This window comes from Pseudorca crassidens, chromosome 7, assembly GCF_039906515.1.
Source record: "Pseudorca crassidens isolate mPseCra1 chromosome 7, mPseCra1.hap1, whole genome shotgun sequence".
NCBI lineage: Eukaryota > Metazoa > Chordata > Mammalia > Artiodactyla > Delphinidae > Pseudorca > Pseudorca crassidens.
The window spans coordinates 13,141,410-13,167,936 of record NC_090302.1 but is presented as its reverse complement, the minus strand read 5'-3'; the positions used below and the strand labels follow the sequence as shown (position 1 = coordinate 13,167,936).

Genomic DNA, 26,527 nt, shown 5'->3' with positions numbered 1-26,527 from the left:
AAAGGGACTCCTGTTGGGCATGGGGATGGTGGACAGAAAAGCTGGTCAGACTTCCAGATCACATGAGCCTGCTCTGTCACTGCACAGATGGGGAAACTGAGGCCCAGAGAAGGTAGGTTTGCCTGGAATACCTGCTGGGCCTCCCTCTACCACTCCAGGCTTCTACTGCCCATCCCAAATGCACATTTACATGGGACACATCTATGTCTGTGGCCCACAGACTGGTGGAGAGATGTCAGTCGTGCAGTGTGGCAGACTGGCAGGCAGGAGTGCTGGACCTCAGATTGGGTGCCCTGCTGGACCCCAGATTGGATGCCCCAGTTTCCTCCTTGTAGTACCAGGAATTTGCCTGTGAGGCTGATGTCCCTTGCTCTGTTGAGCCTCCTGAGCCGGAGTCTCCTGGCCCAGTGTCTGGCCATTTTTCTGCAGATGAGAGGGCTGGTGGGGAGAGCTTGCCCCGGACCCTCAGCCCTCCTCCTCCCCTGCCTTTCGTGGAGCCTAATTGTTATTAAACTGTTTAAACCCAAAAGGCAAATTACTATCATTTTGGTCTGTGTCCATTTGGTCTGTGTCTGCCTTCTGTGGGGAGAGGCCCCCTTTCCCGCAGCAGGAAAGTAGGAGATGGGAACATGGTCGCAGACAGCCCAGGGTGGTCAGGGCTGGCCAGAACCGTCTGCAGGGCGGGAGCATGGGGCCAGGGGCTATTTGGCGCCTCCTGAGTTGAGGCCAGGCCAGCATCTGAGGCCTGGGACTGAGGGCAGGCTGTGGTATTTGGTAGGGTTGGGAGGCTGCCTGCCCCATTAATAAACATGAAGGTGGTTTCATCAGCTTAGTTTTACAGATTAGGAAAGCAAGGCTCAGGGAGAAGGAACTGGCCCGGGGTCCCCCAGCCGGTGAGCGGCAGAGGTGGAAGTCAAGCTCTGGTCTACGAGTCCTATTGTGGGTGTGAACTAACTTACTTTCCTCCCTCGCTTCTCTGCCTGCCTTTTTTCTTTCTTTTAGTACATTTTTAATCAGCACCAACTATGTTTCGGGGCCTGTGTGGGGCACTGACACAAATAGCATTAAAACGTAGGTTCTACCTGCAAAAATACGGCGGGTTTAGCTGGGCCTTGACAAAGTCATTTCCAGGCAGGTAAGGGGAAAGCACAGGCAGCCAGGACAGCCCCTGTGAAGGCCAGGAGATGGGAAACGGCATATGAGTGACAGGAGACCCATGGCAGCATGTAGAGCAAACGGGATCGGAGCCTGGATTAGCAGGGGTATGGAGTCCCCAGAGAGGGAGCTGAGGGTGGGCCAGAGCTGGCCGGAGCAGACCTGGAGTGCAGTGTGTCCTTCAGAGCAGGATACCTGACCTGGCTGGGAGAGTCTGGAGCTCCTTAAGTGGGCAGAGACCAGGACCAGGGTGGGGGATGAGGGATGGAGAGCAAGCGAACTGCTTTTCTCAAGCAGGTTGTCGGGACCCCGTCCCTGCCCTCAACGTCTGAGCTTAGAATGTCTTTGTAGGTGTCCGTGAGGGCGGTGGTGGAGGGAGGAACCAATTCAAGGAGACCTGGAATCTCCTGCCTCGTTTCGGGAGATGCCAGCTTGGCTCGAGCAGCTTGGGTGGGAGGATGGAGGGGGGAGCAAGGACAGCCTCTGCACCCTCAACCACCCGTCTCTGCCCCCCGTGTCCTGCAGAGGTACCTCTAGGACACCCCTGTAAGGCCCTGCACTCAAGCTTGTTGGGCGGCAAGGAGTTGGATAAACTAGTCCCCACTAAGGTGTCAGTGGCTGACTCCCTGATCCCTGTGTCGTAGGTTCCTTGCACGAAAGGAACCTTATCCGTTGGAAGTTGGAGTCACGGTGGAATGTCGGGCTCTGTGACTGGCAGGTGGGATACTGTTTGGGGGTCTTTCGTCCTCTCTTCACACCTCCCTGGGTCCTGGGGATACAGTACTGGCTCTTCTCATAGGTCTACCTGGGATGGGGCAGGATTTGAATCTTAGCCCCATGGCTCCCCTCTGTGGGATCCCTCAGGCAAGGTCCTCAACTCTGAGCCTCTCTTTTTCCCATCTGTAAATGGGCACAGGAGTCCCTCGCTCACAGGGCGGCTGTGAGGGCTCAGTGCCTGGCATTCAGCCAGTGTTCACGCCCTGCCCCTCTTTCTGGTGGACGGGGCTCACCCTACCCCACCCTTTCCCCAGAGCCTTGGGTCCTCCCTACCGCACCCCTCCTCCTGCTGCCCCAAATGACATTGCCCCTGACAGAGCTCCTAGGGCTTGGCTCTGACACCGGGCTCTGATACCAGAAGGACTAGAGGGGGTGAAGGGATCCCTAAGAGACCAGAGACCAAGTTCCCAGGTGGTGAGTACAGATGGAGGTTGGAGGTGTCCATGCAGGGTGGTTTCTGCCCAGGTGGGGGCAGCAGAGGGCAGCAAGTGACTGCCTGGGCGGCAGCTCCCAGAGGAGAGTGGAGATCCCAGGGGTTTGTGTGCCCCCCACCCCGACCTTGGGGCCATGGGGGTCCAGCTACACAGGCTGCAGAGCCCACTGCCGGGCAGAGGCAACAGCTCACATCAGGAGCGCCTGTAGGCCGCTGGGCTGAGCCGACTGGGCGGGGTTGACCAGGGAGCTGGGGGACCTCTGAAAGGGGACCCTCATCAGGGACATGGAGGGGGGCAAGATATGGAGCCGAGGCAGCCTTCCAGCATGAGGAAGGGGGTTGAGGGGCCCAGTGTGTAGGCTGGCACTGTCTCTGCACCGCGGTCGCCAGGCTGGACCAATAGACCCTCCATCACGGTTGTCCTCTGACGAAGTCCGGCTGACCTGGGTTCGAATCCAGGCTCTGCCAGCTCCTTGCTGTCTGCATGAGGGCACAAGGAGGCAGGGGTGGGGCAGTCATAAAACCTGTTTTACACAGTCCGCTGGGTCAGGCCCTCTCCTGAGCCCTCACTGGGTAGCATCTCATGATACCATGAGGCAGATAACACAAATCCCACTTTGTTTAAAGTGAAAAAACCAAGGCAGACGGAGAGTGAAGAACTTGCTGAAGCTCACTCAGCTCGAGAGCCTAGATAGTGAAGGTCTCACAGAGCCTGGCCCACAACACGCAGCTCAGTCTCTGCCGGCCAGTGTTGTTATTCTTTCCATTTTATAGATGAGAACACTGAGGCCCTGAGAGGGGAGGTTGTTCCAGGCCACACAGCCAATCGGGGACAGAGCTGGCACTCGGCCTCATCTTGTTCTGCCCCTGCCTTCAGCTGGCCTGGCCCTCACAGGTCAGAAGCTGCCTGTGCAGGGCAGACACCCTGCGTGGGAGGGACCTGCTCCCCTCTTCCCACCCCACCCTGTGTGGCCCCTGTAGGCCTTCCCCTCTCCTAGGGGACCCAGGAAACTGGGTGTGAGGGGCAGGGCTCAGAGGCCTTTGTTCCCACCCCACCCCCATATGAAAATGCAGTGATTGCCTCTGTCACATCCAGTGGCATTTGGGTTGGATCGCAGACATAATTACATCCGAATCTTCGGGTGGGAATTGTTTCCAAAGCCAGGAGGCCCTCTTTGGAGGCGGCAGCAATGGCATCTGTTTCCGACACAAGGCCCTGCGTGGGGATGAGTAACTTTTCCCATGGAATTGCTTAAAGACCATCTAAAATGAGCCATGATTGTTACTGCCCCGCTCCGGTGCCTTCAATGGCTGCCAGGGAGTGGAATCCAGCTCCCCTGCTGGCATCGAGGCCCCCAGGCCTGTCCCGGCATCCGTATAGGCTGGTCCTTCTGCCCACACTTCCTCCCCATTTCCGTTCCTCGAGAGCTCCTTCCCTCCCCTGTGCTCCGCCACAGATGCCTGCAGACTTCCCCTCCCCACAGGCTCCAGAACTTAGACGCTGTGACTTAACCGGACGTGGTGACTTTCTCAAGGTGACTGTTTCTGATTTCTCTGAGCCCCAGGCACTGGGGCAGGGCCTCACCTGTCGCAGGCACCCGAGGGGTTTGTGGGGTGAAGGTATGTGAGAGACGCAGGGAGTGAATACATCCAGTGAGTGAGGGCGGGGTGAGGAGAAGCGGTGTGTTTCCACCTCCTTCCTCTTGAGAGCCCACTGCATCTCTGAGGCAGAGGGGCCACCCCCGTGGGAGGAGGTCAGCACAAGTCACCCAGACCACCGCTGTCTTGCCTTGAAATTGACCTTGCCTCCACCCCATGATCCCTCAGGGGCAGGACGCCCAGGTGAGCCTGGCTTGCAGACGGTAAATCAACCCAGGAGGAGAAATAGCCTATAAAATCCTCTCCCCAAACGGTGCGTTTTGTATCCTGCAGTGAAAAGGGCTTTTAAGAGCACTGCTCACTCAGGTGGATTTATAGAGCTGCCGCCCACCTCTCCCCTCTCCCTGCCGCTAGCGTTCACTGGTCTCTGGGGCTGGAGCACCCTGGGGTCCTGGTGTTCCCTGGTGGCTCCTGGTCCAGGGAGAGATGGGATAGCTCCTCTTCCCCGCCTTGATGCTCTGGGGCTATCCCCGCCCAGCTAAGTGCCTGGGAGGGCAGGGTGGCGCAGTCTGACCCAGCAGAAGCTCCCTGTGGTCCAGCACAGGGCCTGAAGTCCCACCGTTAGCACCCTTCCTTCAGGCAAGCTTTTGTCTCCAGAAGGTCCCCTTGTTGTCACCGGCAAATGGGTCACCAAGGAGGGGAAGGATGGCATGCCCAAGCTGGAAAGGGAGTTAGAGATCATCTAGACCAATCCTCTCATTGTACGGATGGGGAAACTGAGTCACAGAGAGGCTAAGGTGCTTGCTCACAGCCTCATAGTGCAGTAGTGGAATTATGGAAGGTCTTGGGCTCTGGTGCCGACCACCTGGGTTGAACCCAGCTCTGCCACTTCCTGGCTGTGTGGCCTTGTGCAAGTAGCTTAATGTCTCTGAACCTCCATTTTCTCCTCTGCACATTGGGTTCTGAGAATTAAACAAGGTAAGTCATGTAAAGCTCTAATCCAGTGCCTGAAGCTTAGACGCTTAATAAATACATCTGGCTTGCTCTTATTAACGCGTTGGAATAGTTCTCATTATTGCTAATAGCAGAGCTAGGTTTTGAACCCAGATTTCTTGAGTCTTCGCATGGTTTTCTTGCCACTTCTGCCAGGCAGCCTCTGGTGAGAGTGTTCACTCATGCAGAGTGCACAGAGCATAGGACAGGGTTGTTCTGATGGGGGATAAGCAGTGAGTCACCCTGGGAAGACTGGCCTGGTGCCGGGGCCTCAGTGACAGGGCCTGGAGGGAGGCAGAAGCAGACAGTAGAGAGCCTGCTGCAGGGGTGTGGCTCCCTGATGGAGTTGGTTTTCCCCCAGCCCTGTGGCCCTCATGCTGGACTCCCTGCCCCGAGGTCAGGACTGGCTGAGGGCTTAAAGAGCTGATGAAGTGTGTGTGCCCATCCTGACCTCTGGGGTGGGCTTACGAGGTAAGGCAAGCATTGGCCAGCCAGAGGATTGATGGGAGTGAGTCACTCCCTGGCTGCTCTGGGTTACCACATCCCTGCTCGAGACCTTAGGAATGAGTGTCTGATTTCTGTTAACTGATGCCACTCAGTCCTGGGCACTGGCAGGTACCAGGAGGGTCTCTCTGTTGTCCTCATTTCCCCCTCCCACCTTCACGCCCCCCACCTGCTTCCCAACTGCGTGACCCCTCCTCCCTCCTCTAGACTCTCAGGGTTTCTAATGGGCCCCCTTGACCTGGGTGTCCTCTGCTTTGGGGAGGGGGTTGTATGTCCCGTGTCATGAGCCTGGGCTCGGGTGTGTAACTTGGAGGTCGGTGGGACCTGTGATCACTCCGGGGCCCTCCAGGTCAGCCAGACCCGCTGCTGTCCTACCTCTTCAATCTTTGCCTGTGCTGTGATTCTGCCTGGAATATCCCTGTACGGCTGCCCTGCCCCACATGATCTCAGCAAGCCCTGCTGCCTCACCTTCAGTGTTTCTATTATGCCTTCAAAAGCTGCCTCCTCCAGCAAGTCCACCCAGATAGACCCCAAGTGGAATCCCTTAAAAGGCCTCCCAGAGCACATTCTCTGCCTTTCTCCTTTTTCTTTTTTATTTGTTTATTCATTTAGGAAGTATTTACGGAATGCCTGCCAGGTGTCCAGCACTGGAGACCCAGGCCGCAATGGCCCCCACAGTCCTGTGGGGGAGGAAGGCATGAAACAAATGCATGTACAACTACAACTGTGATAGGTCTGCAGGGAGATATGGTCCAATCCGAGGGCATCTGGGAGGCCCCTGAGGAGAAGACTGAAGAGAGACTAAAGGGTGTGCAGGGCCCGCCGGGCAAAGGGGGACTCTGTTCTAGGCAGCGGCAGTAGCCTGGGCCAAGGCCCTGTGGCAGGAGGAGCTGGCAGTTCCAAAAGTGCCGCTGAAGCCACTGGGGCTGGAGCCCAGGAGGGAGATCATGAGGGGCCTTAGGCCTCACCAAGGAGCTAGGCCTTCATCCCAGGAGCCCAGGGGTGGAGCTGGTCCACGGCAGGGTCTCGTCTGGTTTTCCAAGTGTCCCTCTGGATGCTCTCGGAGAACGAACAGGGAAGGGTGACAGGGTTGGGGACAGCCAAAGCAGCGAGGCGGCTCCCACAGGTGCCTCGGAACGGCCTGGGCCGCCTCTCCAGCTGGACCATGGGACCCCTGAAGGCAGAGAGCTAGCACTTCTTGGGGCTCAGCACATGGCGAGGCTCAGGAAACACGCCCTGCGTGAGCCATTGACCAGCCCCCTTCTCCATCACAGGAGCTTTGGGTCCTAGAAGTTGCTTCTGTAAGCTGCTGCCTTCTGTTTCCTCCTGGCTAATGGCTGGGCCGTCCCCTGGTGAGCGAGCAAAGTCTGAGCGATAAAAACAATGACGATGACGGTGATGATGACAGTAGCTAATATTTTTACTGTGTGCCGGGAAATAGGCTAGGTTCTTTCCATGCATGATCTCACTGACTCGTTACAACAGTCTGTGAGGTAGCTACTATAGTCCCCGTTCTATAGAAGAGGAAACAGGCTCGGACAGTTAGGGCACTGGCCTAAGGCCCACAGTCATTAAGTGGTGGAACCCTCTACTACCATGCCTCTTGGGGGAGGGGGAGGAAAGGTATTTGCATCTTACCCAGGGATTCCTAGACGTCAAGGTAATCCTAGGACCTAAAGAGGTGTGTCAAATGGTGGTGTTTCAGGTGTGGTGATGGGCAGAAGGAGAGATGTTCGGGGCAGGGGTCTCCAGTTCTGGGTAGGGGTGAGGCCCTGCAGAGCAACCTGCCAGGCCTCAAGGCACCCAGAAACCACACATTTAGGGAGCTGTGAAGACAGTTTTCAGGGTGTGAGAGAAGCAAGTATGTCGTCCTCAGAGATTGGCACAAAGTGAGGCCCTGCCTGCAGAGCAGGTGAAATTGTGGCGGCAGCAACATGGAGCCGTTTTCTCCCCCGCGGCCCAAGATGTGGGCTTGTGGGTCTTTGAGCTTACCCGGCCACTCTCCCTTCCTGCCGTGGCTGTGAACGTGAGCGCGTGTGGGCCGGTGTGTCTGGCCTGGGTGTCAGCGTAACTCTGTGAGTACCTGATGACCGTTGAATATATGTGTAAATCTGTGAGCCTGTCTCAGTATATTTGTATGTTTATCTGTGGGTTTCATGGTTGTGTATGTGTGTATTTGTGTGTGCGCTGGTCAGTGTGCACCTGTGTGTTTAGGTGTGTGTATCTGGTGGTGCTAGGGAGACCTGTTATGTTTATACACGCATTTCTTTGTGGCCATGTCCCTCCCCCACATGTGCCCCATCCATGTCCTTGAACCTGGGTGTGTTTCTCTCCCTGGGTACTTCTCCATGTGAATATGTGTGGGTGTAGCTATCCGGGCAATATTTTAATGCAAGAGTGATCCTCGAGTGTCAGGCTCCAGCCCCCTCCCGGTCCTCACGGCCAGTGAATTGGTTCTCTTTGTGTGATCTGAGGAGTCCGGCTACCTTCTCCGGGTAAGGTGGAGTGTGGAGGTCTTATGTTCAAAGGAGCGCCGTCATGGGCTTAGTGAGGGTTCTGTGCACTTAGGGTGGCCTGTGAGTAGGTGGCCACTGGGAAGGCACCAACTTGATCCTGGCTTAAAATTCCTCCCACCTTTCACCTGTCAGAGTGTCTGACATTCCACCGTTACTGAGTTATTTCCCAACTGGGACCTGCTTTGGTGGTGTGTAGCTCCCAGGGGAGGAGGCCAGGGAGGCCTGGCAGCTTGCTGAGGGTAGAGCCCCAGGATAGGGGAAGAGGGCAGGAGGAGTTGTGCATCTGAAGGACTCGAGCAAAGCCACAGAAATTGCTGGTACTGTTAGTGCCATACGTGGGAGAGCCCAGCTGTGAAAGGCAGCTGCTCTAGCTTTAGAGAATCATCAAATACCAGCACTGGAAAGGAGCTTGGTGATCACCCAACCCAGGCCCTCAGAGTACAGATGGGAAGACTGAGGCCTGGAAAGAGGAAACATGGGGAGCCTGGGAGGTTCTGGAAGCATTCTGGCATTGCAAAGAGCACCGGGCAAGGAGAAAGGGGACCTAGGTTCTGCCATGGGTCTGCCACTGCCCTGCTCAGTGACTCTGGGGAAGTCCCCCTGCCCTCTGGGCCTCGGGTGCCTTATCTGTATCATGTGGGCATTGGCCTGGCTGCCGGCTCTGGGCACTCCCAGCTCTCACGCTGCTATCTTAGAATAACATAGGACTCCTCACCATCTCCAGCCCCTTCCTGGAGCCTCTGCCAGGGTGGAGTGAGGTGTCCCTACCAGCCTGCCAAGGTGTCAGGTCTTCCTGCCAGCCTCTGAGCCCGGCAGATCTCCTCTCCTGGGGCTGAGAGAGGCGGTGATATCTGGATGGGATCTTCCCCTCCCTTTCCTGTTTATTTAGGTGTGCTTTTGGCATTTGCACAGAGCCTCAGAAAGAAATTGAGAGACATGCCTGTTAAAAGAGCCTCCTTCTTGGAAGGGTATCTATTTGGGTGCAGGCCTTAGAAACGGCCACCAAGGAGAAGCTGGTCCGGGGCCGAGGGAGGGCCATGGGGTTCTACCTTCACCCTGAGCACTGTCGCAGGTCAGGCCCACCCACCCGTCTGCAGTGACCCAGAGTTGGTTTGTTAAAAGGGAGAAGGTGATGAAAGCAGAATCGAGGGTGCAGAACCAAACAGATGATGGGGTCGGGGCTGGTAGAGCACCTACTATGTGCCTTGCTTGGTGCCGAGTGCTTTACACTCAGGTGAGAAGGTGGTCTCACTCAGGTGAGACCAGTGGTGACAAGTGACTCCCAGGTGCCCAAGTGGTGTTGCTGGAATACAAGCCCATGGCCCCCCAAATGCTGCCTCCTGGATGGGGAGTGATGCATACGTGAGGATGGGACTGGGCAAGTCTCCCCTCCCTGAGCCGCCAGGTCCTCACCTGTGAGCCCCAGGTGACAGCCCTGCACTCAGGGAGAAGCCCACCTTCCCTTCTTTCTTCTCTCCCCCAGGCCCAGCATGGTACCTGGGGCATGGGGAGGAGGGGCTGAACAGTCACTTCCGTTCTGGCCTTTGACACGTGTGTGTGTGTGTGTGTGTGTGTGTGTGTGTGTAGCGTGTGTGCATGTGTAAGAGGATCCCTGCCCTGCCTGCTCAGGGGCTAGAACTCTCCTGGTTACAGTCCCAGCTCTACCACAGTCCCAGCTTACATTCTCTGAGCCTCTGTCTCCCCACTTGAAAACCACAAACATCTTTCTGAAGCACATGTCCTCACGAGGATTCCTGATAAGAGGCATCGGGTCCTCCTAGGCAACCCCTCTGCTCGGGCTCCGGATGTGTTCCGTGAGTGCCCCGGGCAGAGCGACCTGGCAGAGCAGGAGCCTGGAAATTGGTAATTTATCAGCATCGTCATCACATGGAATGGATTGAAATGGTGAATGGAGAAATCACGAGTCTGGAATTCTGAAAGGCCTTTGAGAAAGCTTCCCAGCACTTCCTGGAGACCGGGGTCAGCGTGGGGGCAGAGAATAGGGATGGGGGAGCAGCCGACAACTCGGGTCCTGCAAGCCAGAGACCCCATGGGCCTCTGTCCTCCGCTCGGGACTTTTCTTGCACTTTGGTCATTGACATGGATGGAAGCCCAAGGGGCTTGGACCATTGACATGGATTAGCTGGGAGGGAGGACATCTGCATGGGCAGTGAGCTGTCACGGACGTGGGCAGAGGCTACAAGGGCTGTCCACACCCTGTCACCAAAGGGCTGGGGGTGGTGACACCAGGCAGCAGCCTCGTGCAAAAGTCCCTGGGGCCTTAGTTGACCTAAGCACAGTGGCACAGCTGCCTCAGAAGCGCAGGGGAATGGGGCTGTGTTAGCAGAGACACAGCGCGCCATCTGGGGAGGGGGCAGGCTTGTTCCCCGCGGACTGTGCAGGCGCCTTGCTGAGCTTTAGCCATCAGACCCGGCGCCAGTGAATGAAAGCGGAGGCCTCCACCTGTGCGGCTCCACCCGCCCGAGCACTTTGAACCTCCGAAGTCTCTGGGAGGTTGCTTTAGAAGAGAAGTGCTTGTTTAAAAGAGTTCAAAACTACCAAACCGAGTGATATTCTGTGGCTCCAGGATAATTTTTGCAAGCACATTCATTCATTCACTAGGCATGACACCAGCCCTGTCCCCACCGCCACGTTGCTTTCAAGCTCCTCTGAGAGCCCAGACAGACTCCCACCTGTGGTGGTCACATACCTCCTTGGGGCAAAAATTGGTGGCTGTATCGGAGCCAACCTCGGTAATAATAATAATAAAGCTGGCAACTACTGTGTTTAGTTGCTTAGTATTTACCGTTTTACTGGGGATAGCTTACCTTATTTAATCCTTCCCACAACCCTATAGAGAAGGTATCATCCTTAACCCATTTTACAGATAGGGACACTGAGGCTCAGAGAGGTCCAGTAATTTTCCCACAGTTTATCTGAACTAAGATTTGAACACAAGCAGTGTGAGAGGACTTCAGCTGGCCTGAGGAGTGTGATCAGCCGGGCTGGAGTATGTAGTCAGGGCCTCCTGGAGAAGGTGGATAAAGTCAGGCCCTGGGGGTGTGGAAGGGGAGGGGATCCAGGGCTTTGTCTGTCCTACTTAATCCTCACTGCAGCCCCCACCCAGTTTACAGAGAGGTGAGGGACCTTGCCTACCATCTAACTGCCAGGGGTCTATGGAGCTGGATTTGAGCCCCATTTGTTTGCCTCTGGCTCCCAGCTCTCAGCCACTGGGCTGTCAGTGGGGTCCACAGCAGTGAGCCTCGAGAGCCCTGTTTTACTGAAAGAAGGGACGTGATTTGCCCACTGCCCCTCACTAAAGGTCGACTAGGGTCTAGAACAAGATTTTCTGACTTGAAGGCCAGTCATTCCCTCTTCCTGAGTTCAGGGCTGCAGCTGCCTCCAGAAATCATGTCCTGGGACCTGCCCGTGAAGGGACAGGAGAAAAGGCTCGTCTCCCTTCATCCAGGGCTGGGCGAGGAGCCACCCTTGTCCCTTTACCCCAAGAAGGAGGTCAGTAAGCAAGCTGTGAGGCTAAGCAGGGCAGGGAACTGGAGTCCGGGGTCTTTGATTAACCTTGCCGTGTGACCTTGGGAAAGACCTTCCCCTCTCTGGGCATTATTCACCCTTGTAATACAGTCTTTTGGATGTGAGTCCCCTTCCAGCTGTGGCTTTCTGGGATAATGAGCGTTTGTTAAGCCTGCCATATCTAGAGCCCTGAGCTGGGTCCTCTGGGGGACATAAGGTCCTCCATGGTGGATATGTGTGGTGAGGTGGGGGACAGGTGAGCTCCCTGTCCTTTTGTTATTCTGTACACTGCTCACTTCATAGTGTTCATGTCAGTCTTGGTCACTATGCCTAGCACATGGTAGGCTCTTGACAAACGGTGAATGAATGATATTATAGAGAGTTTGAGTCCCCAAGGTCATGGTCAGTTTGGGGAGGTACATTCAGAGTAGGCTTCAAGGATGCTTACAGGTAATGCTTATCAGAGGAGCATTAAGTGTAGCCTTGATGGTGGGGGTGGGGAAGACGAAGTGATACTGTCCCACTCAACCTCTTAGAAGGAAAAAAACTTTTTTTTTTAAACTCAGGAATGGGATAAAGCTGTCCATATTGCTACATAATGAGCTCCGTAAATTGTGAAACATGCTTTGTGGTTCTTTGTACCACAAGAGTGTAAAAAATTGTGAAATTTTAATCAGTGTAGAAAATAAAAACCAATAAAAAGTACAAGCCCATTGGGGGAACTTGCTTGACAACCACACCTGCGAGAGAAGAACCCATCCAAGTTAGCCAGGCGCATCCCTCCTCCCCCAACAGCTGCCAAGAGGCCAAGGTTGGGAGAGCCCAGAGCTTATTCAAGGGTGCAGGTCCCTGCCTTCATGCTGTGTCTCCCAGAGAGCCTGCTGTCCCCCTGGCCCACCACCATTTGTGGTCCCTCTGCATTAGGCCTCGTCCTGTCTGTGGGTCACCACTCTGGAAGAGGGTCCCTCCTGTAGTCCCTAACCCCTAAGAGATAATTGTTAAACTGCAACTGATTAGAGTAATACCAAGCTGTAGAGGTGAGAGGCATTTGGATTCCACTGCCTGGGAAGGCCTGAAGAAGGGCCTTGAAGGATGTGCAGAATTCTGACAGGTGGCCACAGGAATAAGCCTTCTATGGATGGGAGAGATTGAGGGGGAGGAAAAAGTAGGGGCAGAAAGATGGGAAAAGGGAAAGCTTGAAGAGGGTGGGCAGAAGAGGGGGGTCCTATGGGAAAAGCTCTGACATTAGGTAGGTCTGAGAGCTGTGTGTCCTTGGGTGAGTCATTTCACCTCTCTGAGCAAGGTTTCTTCATTTGCAGAAAGGGATGTTTTTCTGTCATTTCTGTTTGTGTGGGTGACATGAGATGATGGGTACAACCAACATTTGCTCTCATCAGTCTTGGGTGCCAGGGCCATAGAGATGGACAGATCCAGTAAGGGCGTGGACTACAGCAAATGTCCAACTCTCCCCCCAGAGCAGAGAGGGCCACCAAGCCTACCCTTTATTGTGTGACGGATGAAATGTGGTGTTCAGATTGTGAACAACATTAACTCTAAAATGAGTTAATATCTCATTCCCTTCTATCCTTATATCACCTGGAATTGAGGCTGGGGTGGGTGAGTCCCCAGAATCCCTCTCCGACAACTCCACCCACAGGGAATCACTCTTCCTGCAGTTTTCCTCTCCCTCCAACTGCCTGAGGGTACCAAGTCCAGAACACCCCAGGCTGTGGCCCCTTGAGCCCCCAAATCTACCCCAGGGTAGACTGGTTCAACCTGCTGTACTGAACGCTGTCTCCTCCCTGTCTCTTCCATTAGACCCGGAGCTCTGGGGGCTGGACTCAGCTTAGGTTCCGGTCTCAGAGTCCAGCGCAGTCTGATAGATGCATGAATGGCCTAATGGGGAGGCCCCGCTGAGGTCTGTCATACTCCTCCCGGGAGTGGACCCCCTACCCGTCATGGGTCATGAATGGGCCAGCAGGCAGCAGTCTCTCTAGGGAAGATCCAGCCTTCCCTCAGACCTGGCTCCAAATCTTGAAGCACGCAGTGGGGGTACTCGGCAAACCCTTCAGCCCCTCGGCCTCTCCTTGAGCTAGATACTAGGTCACCCTGCCCCCAAGGTGGTTGCCCCTGCTGGGGTACAACGGTTCCAGGCAAAGGGCTCCATCCCGAGGGCCTGTGACAGTCACCTGCGAAAGGAAAGACACACAGGTTAGGGGTCCAGGGTACTACCAGGAGCTGCGCTAGCCGGTCATTCCCCAGAGGACCGGACGCCTGCTCGCAGAGCCTTAGTTTCCCCCATCTGTACTACCCGGGCTGAGAACATCGACCTCGCGGGTGGAGGAAGGCGCGTTGGCAATCCAGGACCGGGAGGGGGGCGTGGACTCCTCCAGGTGGGTGGCGGTGTGTGACCTTGTTACTGTGAGAGTTGAGGAGGCTGCTGCCGCGGAGGCCCTCCGAGGGTCCCCGCCCCTCTGCAGCCCCGCCCCCTCAGCCCCCGGGGGCTTCCCCGCCCCCGCGCCCGGGGGGCTCGGGCGTCCACGGTAGCGGCCGGCGCGGCTCGGCTCGGCGTCGCCATGGCAACAGCGGCTTAGGGGGCGGGGGCGACGTGGCTGGCTGGCTGGCTGGCTGGCGGCGCGGGGTGGGCTGGGCCGCGCTGCGCGGGCCGGGCAGTCGGCGCTCGGTCGGCGGGCGGGCGGCGCGGGCCGCGAGGTGCAGGGGCCAGCCCGAGCCCGCGCCCGCCCTCGGCCGCACGGCCGCCCGAGCCAGGGCGCGGGTTCCGTGCGGGTCCCGGGCCCGCCGCCGCCGCGCTAACCCCGCCTCCCTTCCCCCCTCTTGTCGCCCCGCGCGCAGGGCTTCCTCAGCCGCCGCCTCAAGGGCTCCATCAAGCGCACCAAGAGCCAGCCCAAGCTGGACCGCAACCACAGCTTCCGCCACATCCTGCCGGGGTTCCGGAGCGCCGCCGCCGCCGCCGCCTCCGCCTCCGCCGCGGACAATGAGAGGTGAGCCCGCCGTCGCCGCCGGCCCGGCCTCCGCGCGCCGCCGCCCCGGGATGCGCCCCGGAGGGCGCGGGGACAAAGCGAGAGCCGGACTGGGGCGCGCCGAAAGCGCGAGGGCGCCCCACGCCGCCCTCCGGCAACTTGTGGGGCCATCTCGGACGGGGGCGGGGCGCGACGGGAGGACCCTTCTCACTCCCCCGGGGGTGAGGACAGGGTGCCCGAGCCTCGGGGCGAGGCCGGGAGGGAAGTGCCCTCGCCGAGAAGTCCTGCCTCGCCTCGCCGAGGTGGGCATTGTTTCCCAGGCGGTACAGTGCCCGGAGCTGGGGACAGAAGTGGCGCCTCCACCCCAGGATCCATCCCCTGCCTCTGGAGCCCTTGAGTGTCCGATACAAAAGGCATTTCGGCTGGGTTTTGCGGAAACCCAGCGGTGACGAAAAGGGTGAACATCTGGAGGGGAGGAACAGGGGGCTGGGCCGCTTAGGGGGCACATCTGCTGTAAGTAGGGCGCGTGCTCCGCTGGGGGCTGGGGTGAGCAGAGCGGGCAGTGCCTGAGGCCAAGGAATAAGGGCCTCATCCTTTCCAGCCCTGGGCAGCTGCTTCCCTCCCTCACCTCTCCACTCCCAGGGGTGTCTCCTATTCCCTGTTTCCTTTTCCTGGGCAAGCCAGGAGCAGGTGTGGAAATTCCAAGGGGAGGTGGCTTGTGGGGCAGAGGAGGAGAGAGAGGAGGTGGCTCAGCCCGCCAGGAGTCACTGGCAAGGAGCCGGCTTCACCTCGCAAGGGCAAGACCTCCTGTCCGCTTGCGGGGACACCCGGCAGACACAGCCTCTTGGGGCCCAGGTCCCCCCCTCCTTGAGCCGTGCCAGCCCCAGCACCTTTCTGCTTGGGCACAGCATGGTGGTGGATTCTGGTGCCAGTTAGAACGTGTTCCTGCTCAGCTAAGTGGGGGTGAAAGAAAGAACGGGCAGGCAGCAAGGAACCTTTTCGGCATTCAGCCCCAGCATCTCAGGCCCCTGGCATCTGCCTTCCTTCATAGGGCTGTGCCCCTGTGTATGATTGGTGAGTTGGCACTCCCTGTGAGGGAGGCACAGGTAGAATGAAAATCTCTCTCCCCTCCCCCTTGGTTCCAGCAGGCAGAGGAGTACAAGTTATAGCCCAACTCCTGCCCAAGGTTGAGTGACTGTTTAACTGACCCCTAGCATCTTCCCAAAGAGTACTCTTTCCACTCTCCAGGAGAATTACTAGACCTTTAATTTTCATCAGCCCGGAGCTGCTCTCTCTAATGCATCCTCCCCGCTGCCTGCAGCTGGTTTGCTGCCCCAGCTGCCAAGCCCAGCCCGAGGCAGGACCCTCAGCCTTTTTCTGATGGCCGTGGTGCCCCAGGGGACCAGGCGTGCCCTGGCAGGAAGATTTAGCCAGGCCAGAGCTCAGCGCTGGGTGCAGCCACTGCGTCTTTGAAAATCTCGGTTCCCATCTTTGTTATTGTCTGGGCGGCAGGCCACCCGGTTTGCTGCCTTCCTTCCTCCGCCCGGCCCCTTCCTCTGGCTTTCTTCCCCAGGAACATGCCCTTCTCTGCGCTTTCCTTGGTGGGGGTCAGGACCCTCTGCACCCGCATTCAGGGCCTCGTGTACGTACCCAGTTTTGTGTGCATGTGTGGGTGTCTGGGGAACAGGAGAGACGGCAGGCGGTCCGGCCTCTGAGTGTGCCTGCCCTCCTGGGAGCAGACAGCATGCATGCCATGTTTACCTCCCTCCAGCCGGAAGCCTGCACGGAGATGCCGGCGAGCGCTCGGCTGGCAGCCCTGGCCGGAGGTCAGGGCCCGGCTGAGATGACCTGGAGCAGGTCCTGCCCAGCTTGGCCTCAGGTCAGCTTTGCCACATGCCGGAGGGGCACGGATGGGGTTGGGTAGGGAGTAAGACTACAAGTCTGTTTCTAGAAGCGGTGGTAAATGGTAGCGGTTGGAGCAGAACGTCACTGACAGTGGTGTGGAATTGTCTTATTAATTTTCGATAAACAAAATCTGGCTTGGTGGCTTCTCTGGCCCAGGAAGGGAGCCCAGACTTCCCACGGACAGGCAGAGAGACTGAGTTTGAAGCCCTCCTGTCCATCCTTGGAGCGGCAGCGGGCTTTACTCGGACTGGGGTCTCCTGGTGTGCTGCTTTGCCGACAAGTAGATTTAGCGGCTGCTGGTGGGATGGCTGGGCAGGTGTTTCTCTGGGGCAGTCCCTGGATTCGCCCTGTTTGGAGCTGAGTGAGTCAAGCCAACTCTGGCGACCCCCACCCCCACCCCCAAGCTCACGGTCAACGCTGGGTGAGTGGAGAGGCGCCTTCCCCCGCTCTGCCGTGGGGTGGTGGTGCTGCTGAAGGCTGGGAAGACAGAACGGCTGCCTTTGGCTTGGCTCGTGGGACCCCGCTGGGCTGCCGTGCCTCTCCCTGGGAAGGGGGCAAGTGCAGAGACAGCGGCCTCACTGAGGAGATGGGCACGGGAAGGGGGCTGGGGGCCTCTAGGGTGGCAGATGTGAGCCCCCGTGGCCGCCTCATGGGGAGAAGGAGCACAGGGAACTCGGGGGCGGCCACTTGGGTTCTGACTCTGGATGAATCTGTCTGCTTTATGGCTGCTGAAGCGGCTTTGTTGCATGCTCTCTGTGCTGGGGACGTTATTTTCTTTTTGCGCTGGGATTCTCTCATCTGGGAGCTTTTTTTTTTTTTTTGTGCCGGGATTCTCTCCTCTGGATTCTCTCATCCAGTTAGCTCCGTTCTGGGATCTTTCAGCTCCTTGGGAAAGGAGTCTGCCCCAGGTGTGGAGACGCTGAAGTTGGCTGATGTGGGGAGAGGGCTGATGCCTGGTTGTGAGGCTGGGGTCAAGCCAGCCAGGGCTTGGTGGGCACAACTGGGCTCTGGGGTCCCCGAGGGCCACAGGACAGGTTGAGCCTTTGTACTTAACTTCCCTGAAAACAGCCTGGGGGAGGTTCCCAGTCGGTCTCCAAGATCACTGGACCCCTCAACGCTCATTTCTCCTTTGGAGGTTTTGGAAATAAGCACCAAGAACAGGTAATCATTTCCCGTGGATAACAGAAATGAATGCCGCTCGGAGGCTTTCCAGGTGAAAGGTGTGCTGGCAAAAGCACTTTTGTTTTGCAGGCTGGAAATGTTCCTGCTTCATTTACAAGACGGTATTAATGTTGGTAAAAGCGATCTCGGATGTGGTGCTTCTGCCTTCCCAGAAGATAATTTCCAAGTCACTCATTTATTTATTAATGTTGCTGAGTACCTAGGAGGGTCAGCTGGCAATACTGTGCTTTCCTCATTTTTTTTTCTCGCTGATACTGTATCTGGGTGACTCTGGCCCTCCACACAGGCGGGCAACCCAGGTGCAGTTACCCAAGGCTGATATGTGTGGAGTGAGAGATTGATTTCCCTTACAGGGAGTATGTGTGTTGCCTGGAGTTCCCACACCTGAAAGTTACTAATGGTAGGATTCCAGGCAGTGTAAGACTAGGGAGGGAGATAATTTGGAAGTGGAGGGAGGGGGCTTTCACCAGGGGCTCACCCGGCCCTGAGTAGGCAGGAATCAATTCTCCCCCTTTGGGTGAGGCATTCCTTGGTGGGAGGAGAGGAAGCTTGATGAGGAACAGGAAAAAATGGAAGACAGAATCTGTTTTCTGTTGACAGTAGGTGCAGGAAGGGCTGGGCACCCAGGCCTGGGTTTTCTCCGCTCTCTCCCTCCCCTGCTGTAGACAGGGAGAGCCTGGTCCTTCTCTGCCTTCCCTTGGGTGATGTTGAGATGATTGGGCATCTTAGTCTCTGCGAATAATGGGAAGTATGTGATCTTTGGATTTGAAGCCAGGCATTCCTGGGGCAAGTCACTTAACCTTTCTGAGCCTCAGTTTGCACATTGGCAAAATGGGTCTGATGATAATAGTGTCGTTGGAAATGATATTAATATATTCAGCATGTGTTTAATAGAAAATGTCTGTCCTGTTCAGTACTGTTTCCTTAGCAACTCACACTGGGTCTTACACGTTTCTTAAATGTTTCTAAAATTTTATTAAATAAGTTATAACACGCGAGAGCGGTTAGACAGGTGTGTTTTAGGTTTTCAGTAAGTGGTAGTTAATATTGGTGGCGAACAGGCCCCTCATCTTGGTAAGCCCCAGTTTTCTCATCTGCAGTGTGGGAATAATAACACGCAATCATGCGGTGTTATTCTGAGTTCGAGAAATAATACTCGATGTTGCTGTCCCTCGTAAGGTGAAAGGGGCTGCACAGAGGATCATTACTACTTTGAACGCAAGAAATAGCCAAGTGGAATGACCCTGGTTCTTGTCTACACCTGGGAAAGCAAACCTCTACTATATGTGTTTTAAAAATTGATTTGTAAAGTTTACTGTTCCATCTGATGTTCAGGCCTTACTTGTTTCTAGTAATTTAGGCATTTAGGTTATGTCTAGTTTTTCTTTATTAAAAATGGTGCTGGTATTTAATCCTTGAGTATGCATCATTTATCTACATCTGTGATTGATTTCATGAGGTAAAGTCTTAGAATTACTAGGTCGAAAAATATGAAGAGTTTCAGGTTTTTGATAAAAATGCCTCCCATGGAGAGCCTGTAGTAATTTACACCCCCCCAGTGATTTTTGAGGGTGCTCACCTGTTTCCTTAGACCTTTAACAACATTGGGTGTCGTCATTAACACAGTCTTCGTCATTTGTATAGGCAGAAGAATGGCATTTCTTTGTTGTTTGCATTTCTTGCTTGTTAGTGATTGAACGCTGTTTTCCTGAGTTTAAGGGCCAGTAGTGCTGCTGCTTTTGAGTCTTGTCTGTTCGTGTCCTTTGCCTTCTGAACGTTCTGGCAAGTCCCTTGCAGGAGTCTTAGTTGCCCTGTTTGGCCTTCCTCAGCTCTGAGAGGCCTCATGTAGGTGGATCTTTGTTAAATGGGTCTCTGTCTTCCAAGCGGTATGGCCGGGAATTCATTAATTACCTGCAAGGAATGCTTCCCAACTCCCCCCTCCCCTGCTCTCCTCTCCATAAGGGAATCAGATTTAATTCTTAATCCGATAATTATCATAAGGAGGCCTGGCGTTTACACAGCACCTTGAAAGGTCTTTCACCATGCAGAATAGGTAGGTGGTGAAGGGACTGTTAGACTCAGGGAAACTGAGGCACATGGTCAAAGGCGTGGTGGTGGGACCCTTACAGAAGCCAGGCCTCATGACCACGTCCCGACCCAGCTGCAGCATTGTACTTGGATCCCCATGGGCACCTTTGGGGCAGGGCTGACTGGAGCCCCACTAACGAGCACATGATTCTGAGCCTCATCTCCAGAGGGAGGGGAAAGCCACAGAACATGACCCAGACTTGGAGAAGAACCAATTTATTTTTGCTTTCTCATTTTTATCGCCCTCCTTTTAGATCTGCAGCTCCCTCGTGTATCTTCCAGAGATCTGAGCTGGGCAATATTTTTAGGAACGGTGGAAATTAGCTAGTGAGAATGTGATCAGCCCCAGCCTGGGGTTTTAAAAGCTAGAGAAGCCTTTTTTTGTACAAGTGTCTGTAGGCATGTGTACCTCCACGAGTGCGTGGTTTTGTATGTCTTACAGGTACGCACCTGCCCTCGTGAAGGTGTGTGCGCGTCGTATATTAAGTGTCCTTGTGCATCTGAGGTGAATAATCGCATGTAAAGCGTTTGGAACAGGGCCTGACGCTTCATGTAGGCCTGGACCACATGAAGTGGCTGTATTTGTAGGTCGAATATGGACATACGGTTCATTCTAAGCGCTCCATGAGTGCTGGCTACCGTTCTTACTGTGTCTGTTTTCTTATGTGTACGTGTCTACCGGCATGTGCGTGTGTGTTTACATACATCCTGTTTCGCCGTGTGCGTGGCATGTTCTGTGTGTGCGCTCTCACATGTGCGCATCTGTGTGCGTGTGTGCAGTTGCTGTCTGGGCGTGTGGCCACCGAGCTGGCCAGTTCTGTGAAAAGACCGCCTGCCTTCTTGGGAAGAGCCTCCCAGGGCTCAGCATATCCCCGGGCCATCAGCACAGCCACCCTCTGAATGCCCTCGTGCCTGTAGGTGCCTGCAGAGTGCAGGCCTGGGTGCCAGGCCTGAGGGGTGCTGTGGGTGAGGCCTTGCGCATTCTCCCAGAGTAACCCTGCTTATTTCCAGGTTCCATGTCTGAGGATATGCAAATTGACTCTTTAATGGAATTCCTTTGCAAAATATTACTTGAACCAGAAAGTTAATTACCAGGCTCTAATTAATGGCTATTTGAGAGGGCCACAGAAGCGAGCTGGAGATCATAGGGAGACCGAAAAGGCAGGAAGGAAAACACCCAGCTCCCACGGCTGGCGTGTGACTCCTTCGCAGGTGTCAGGGCCCACTTAGCTCCTCCCCCACCCACCCTCCTGGGTGCCTTGGTGCCGGCGAGTGGAAAAGCGCCCCTTGCTAATGCTGGGTCTCCTGGCCGACAGTCCATCTGCCTGCGCCTGCCTGCAAGGGGTGGCTTGGGCCGCATTCCCAGCCTGGGTGGGGTATGCAAGTGGCCGCGGAGAGCAAGCCCGGATTGGCGTGAGGCTGTACCACTCCTACCCCCACCCTCTGACGCCCCAGAGCAGCCGGGCGACATGCCTGAGGCCTGGGCTATGGACAGGACAGTCACCAGCCACTCTACAGTGAAACTAACCCCTTTGCTTCCCCTCTAGCGGCCCTCGGGCTGCTGCCTATGGGACCCCTCCTCCCAATTCCAGAGTTTGAGGCAGCTTCTCAGAGGACCAGCTCTCCACCAGGGGCGTGCTCTCCCTCATGATCACGGTGCTCAGTGTAGAGTCGCCTGTGATCCTGCCCACCCCCCTCAGAGGACAGGCTGAAAGCCCAGAGGAGATGACTGTGATGGGAATGATGCGGAAGTTGCCCCTCCCAGCTGGGGGCACCAGGAAGGGTGGCTTGTGTTACTGAGGGAATCTCCGTGCTCTGTGGGTGGGCACACAGCATCTCACACATCCTGGGGGGCACAGCCTGGGCGGCCCCCCAGGTCCTGCCTACAGGCCACAGCACAGGCCCCAGCGCGTGCACATGTAAGAACTTTCCTTGGCAACTGGAAGCCAGGTCCCTGTGGAAGCCACCAGTTGTGCACCAGAGGTCCCCTCTGAGCCAGGCGGGTGGTGCGGTGAGGACCCAGGGGAAGGAGAGGGAGACGGGATCCCGCCTGCAGGGTCCCTGGCAGCCTATCAGGGAATACTTTGTGCGTTCCTGGGGAAGGTAAGAGGTCACCCCAAGGTTGGAGGTCAAGCCTGATCCTGGGGGTGTGCCAAGAATAGGGCGTTCCCCAAATACCCCCACTCGCATCCGCTCAGGAAGCCTGCGTGCACCTGACCCCTGGGGTTGTCCCCTTGAAGGCCGCGGCTGATGGCGGCCTGGGGCGGGCTGCTGGGAGGCCTGAACACAGCATTTTGTGCTTTGGGGAGGCACTGGGGGTCTGCCTGGTGATTAACTGCCAGGAGGGGAGGGGCCCGAGGGCAGCCTCCAGGACGTCTTTGCATTCTCCCAAAGGCGCCTGAGCAGGGCTTTGTCGCCCCACCTCCTGCCGCTCCTCCTGCTGCCACTTGTACCTGGACTGCCACAGGCCAGGCTGGAGCGCAGGAACCTGCCTCCTGGGCCTGCTGCATTGCTAACTCGGAAGAGCCACAAGTCTGTCTCCCCGTCTCTCTGGGCGGGTTGGCGGGCCAGGAATTGGCCCAGATAGAAGGTTGGGTTTGCACTTTTCCCCACAGCAGGCGCTCTGAGGGGTGAGTTACTGCTTGTCACGGTGATCTGCTGCCTCCCTTTTCTGGTGGGCAGCCCCCATAGGGGAGCTGAGGGGCCCCGGCTGACTCTGGCCAGGGCCCAGTTAACCCCGGGACGGTCGCCTGCCTCGGCTAGCCCTCACCTTTCTTTCTCCCAGCCCTTGTTTGCAGGGCCTGGTTGTAAAAGAGCACTTCGGGTAGAAATACAGATGCCGCCGTGGTAGCACAGGCTCTAATTTGATGCGACATTGTCCTGGGGAGTTTTCATACTGAGGGCAGTGAGTTAGTGCAGCATCTCCCTGTGCCCACTGACTAAGGGGAAGTTAATTTCATGCTGTCTTGTTGACATTCGCAGTGGCAGCTTCCTGTTGCAGCTGCAGACTGTTAGCATGTGAAGGATGTGTGCGCCCAGCAATTACTGTTTCCTGGCTGGGGAGGAAATTGATTAATAGGTTGTTCACAGCCCCACCCCTCTACTCCTATTACCCTTCTTTCCCCCTTTCCATCTTCCCCAGATTTCATCAGGAAACTCAGTCCCAGAATTGGCTCTGATAAAACCCCACTCTTGTCTTGGAAGCTGAAGGCCTGGCCCCTGAGCAGGACTGACCAGCCCACCCCAGGCAGGACCCCTGATAAAATGTAGATTCTTGGGCCCCACCCTAGACCTTCAGAATTAGACTCTGGTGGAGTAATCATGTTTCCCCAAAGTGTGAGAACCACTGCCCAAAGTCTGTTCCTTTTGCAGAGGGCAGGATCGTGTCCCAGATGTATGCCCGCAGCTTGCCTAGGCACTGCTATGTTCTTATTGATTCCTCATAGTAAGAGGGTTTTTTGTTTCTCATTTCACAGATGTAGAAACTGAAACTCCAAGAGGGGAACATGACTGGCCCAAAGTCACACTCGGGGGAACCCCATGCCTAGGCGATCCATTCCCTGGTTGAGACCTAGAATCTTCCCATTAGCATGCCGTGCCCTTTCTTATTAAGGTTGTGATGTCTTTTGAACTAACCTTCCCCCTCCTACAGGAGTGCCAGGAGCACCCCCGCCTGTGCTTGCCCAGGGCTCCCCGCTGTTAAAAGCACTTTCACACTGGTGCTCTAGATCTCCTAAGGGCGCCTGGAGCAATTAGGGCATTTATGACTATGGTCTGTGTTCTCCAGGCAAGATGGGGGAGGCTCAGAGAGGTGAAGGGGCAGAGTTGGAGTTGGGACTTGTCTCCTAGCTCCAGGTCCAGTGCTTGGCCCACCTGAGCCACTGAGGCCCATTCCTCTTGCCGACTTCCCAGTTACAGGTGGTTCAGAGAGGTGTAGTCACTCCTCTCTGGGGTCACCAGTATCAAGTGAGTGGCAGTAATGTGATTCAAGCCCAGGTCCACTGAGTCAAAGCCCATAGGACAGGACTAGCCAATGTTTCAGGCCTGGACCAGGTGCCCTTGGCCCCCACCTGGGAGTGGAGCTCTTTAAGCACAACCTGGAGAGTCTCGGCTCAGGGATGAGAGTGGCTGGCTGTGCAGAGGCCCCTGGGAGAGGCCAGGTGGCCTAGGCTGTACCCCCAACGGAGGAGGCCAGATGCCCGCTGAGATTGGGAGAGAAAGATGGGGGAGGGTGGGGCAGGGGAAATCTGGGCCTGTGGGCCATGGAGCTGGAATTTGAACCCATGACTGCCTTCCAGCCCCATCCCCTGCTCTGCCAGCTGCCGGGAGGTCAGCAGGTGTGCTGGAGTCAGCCACCCGGAGCTCGACTGACTGCTTCTCTTTGAGCCTCAGTTTCTCCATCTCAACAAAGCAAAACAAAGACTAATATCTCAGTGCCCAGAACTCTGGGATTCCTGGAGGGGAGGTACCTAGCACAGGGTAGCGTCCTGTCTTTCCCGGCCTTTGCTGCACCGCCTTCAGGTCGTGAAGTCCCTGGAGGTGACGTGGGATGGAGCCATGGTAGCAGGTGGGACAGGATGCCTTTCGTCTCTGCACTCTTCATGGCGAGCTTCTCTGAGTGCTGCGATATCACCACCACCCACCAGCCCCTACCCTGCGTGGCCACCTTTGATGGGCCGGGCTCCTTTCCTGCATTTTCTCACGTCATCCTTACACCAGCGCTCTGAACGATATTACTCTCCTCACTTTTACAGAGAGGAAAATTGAGGCCCACAGAGACTGAGCCACTTGCCCAAGTCACACGGCTCGTAGGTAGGATCCAAACCCAGGTGGACTGGCTTTATTATCTAAGGCCCTGCCATCAATCCCTATTCTCGTGGTCTCTGTTTTCCAGATGACCTGCTCAGTCAATAGTATCATCACTAACCTACCTGCCGTTTATGGAGCGTCTGCTGCGTGCCAAGCACTGTGCACTGTCTGTACGTCATCGCTAATCCTCTTGACTGCCCTTGTTTTATCCTCCCTCCATTTTACAGGTGCTGAAACTGGCCTCAGAGGGGTAAAATCACTTATCGGGGATTACCCTTGTGATGGATTGAGAATCTAGGTCTCTTTGGACTCAAAGCCAAGGCCCTCTCCAGTATGATAGTTAACATGATGGACAGATCCTGTTGGCCAGGCCTGCTCTCAGCCCTTCACAGAGAGGAACTCACTCCATCCTCACAACAGCCCGCGTGCTGCACTCTGTTGTTATCCCTGGTTTTCAACCAGGAAATGTGAATTGCACAGCTGGCATGGCAGAGGTGGGATTCGAGCTCAAGGAGCCTGGCTCCCAAGTCTGTGCTGTTAGCCACTGCTCAGTGCTGCCCTCTCCCTGTTTTACAGATGAGAAACGGAGGCTCCGACAGGTAAAAGCCACTTGTCCCTATCCGACAGTAGGTGGGTGGCATACACGGGATTTGCACCTAGATGTTTCCAGAGTGTTTTACTGTCTCCCACATGAAAGAACATGACAGCCACCAGAGGGGTTTGGGGGAGCGTCCCGGGGCCACCCCGAGCTCTGAAGGAGGCTACTGTGGGTGCCGAAGTCCTGAGGGGGTGTGGGTGTGTGTGGCAGTGGAGGCGGGCCTATCCTCCTGGTCTCAGTGGCTGGGGTCCCCAGGCTGTGAGGGTAGGGCCGGCTCGGGGCCTGCCCCCGCATTGGCAGTTACTCAGTGATTACAAGTGTCCTCCTCCTTGGGCCCCTACCTCTCTTGTTCTCCTGGCAGAGCTAATGAGCCGTGGCTGCATTTGGATCTGTTGACTTACGATCGTGGGTGAGGTGGGGTCGGTGGCAGAGGTCACGGGTGGGCTCACCAGCCTTCCTCCCCAGGTCAGCACGTCGAGGTCACGCGCATCACTGCCCAGGTGGATGAAGGGAAAGCAGTGATGATGGCGGGCAGGGCCTCCCAGCGCAGCCTTTGCTCCGCACGTGTGGGTAGACAGGTGAGTCTGGCGCCGAGACCTCCGGCTAGACTGGCTGAGGGGGTTGCTGATCGTGCAGCCAGGCTCCCAGCCGACCCAGCCCTCTGTGGACCTGAGATGGTGCTGGGCACCTGCACAGTTGCCAGGCCTCGGGGAGGGGGTGGCGGCAGGGCCACGGGCGGCCCTTCTGACCGCCCTGCCAGCCTGCCCGAGGCGGTCGTGTCTCACTGCCCTGCGCGCGTGAAGTTCACTCTTTTGATGATGGCTGTTTATGAGAGTAGTGAAAACCTGCACCGCGGGATTTCAGAGTCAAGGGGTGATGGACCTGGCAGGGGATTTTGTGAGCAATCTGTCCAGAGTTTATCAAACTCGGTTCCTGGTTCCTGGAGGTGAGACTAGATGTTCTCCTCTGCAGGTGGCATGGGCATCCTCACTCTAGGCCCTGAGAGGTCCTGCAGTAAAGAAACCAGTTTCACCTTGTTTAATCCAGGGTTTCCTGTCCCCCCCGAGAGCAGTAGTATTCCGCAGAGCATTCTTGGGTAAACGCTAATCTGAGTTGTTACCTCTCCTTAGAAGCGTACTTTTAAAGAGGGAACTTTGGAAGTATTCCATGCCTTTAGGGCCTACAGGAGCAAGCCTTGAATGATGGCATTGCTGGCCTAGCAGTAGCTTTGGGGGTATTTTCTTTTTTTGGAAAAGGCATCCCCAGGTTTTCAGAATCTTTCCTCAAAGCAGCTCCTAGCTCTTCTGTGTGTGGGATGGGGCCTGGCTCTGGTCAGAGCCCTCTGTGGGCCCAGAACGTGGGGGGTTTCTTCCGCCTTTCACGGGCTGGGTGGCTCCCTTCTTGTACTCAGCTGCTTGGGCTCTGGGCACCCCCTCCCCCCAGACTCCTGCAGAAGACA

At 56.2% G+C, this 26,527-nt stretch overlaps 1 protein-coding gene across 12 annotated transcripts in view; it reads left to right on the top strand.

Annotated features, from left to right (window-relative positions):
• DAB2IP (DAB2 interacting protein) overlaps positions 1-26,527 on the top strand; it is a 194,836-nt gene that overhangs the window by 97,752 nt on the left and 70,557 nt on the right. For 11 of the 12 annotated variants that reach the window (XM_067743416.1, XM_067743423.1, XM_067743422.1 and 8 more), the window contains one exon: positions 14,359-14,507. The exons of the other annotated variant lie outside the window; for it this stretch is intronic. In XM_067743416.1, coding sequence (XP_067599517.1) covers positions 14,359-14,507 — 149 coding nt within the window. The remainder of the gene's footprint in view (positions 1-14,358; positions 14,508-26,527) is intronic. 12 annotated transcript variants of the gene reach the window in all.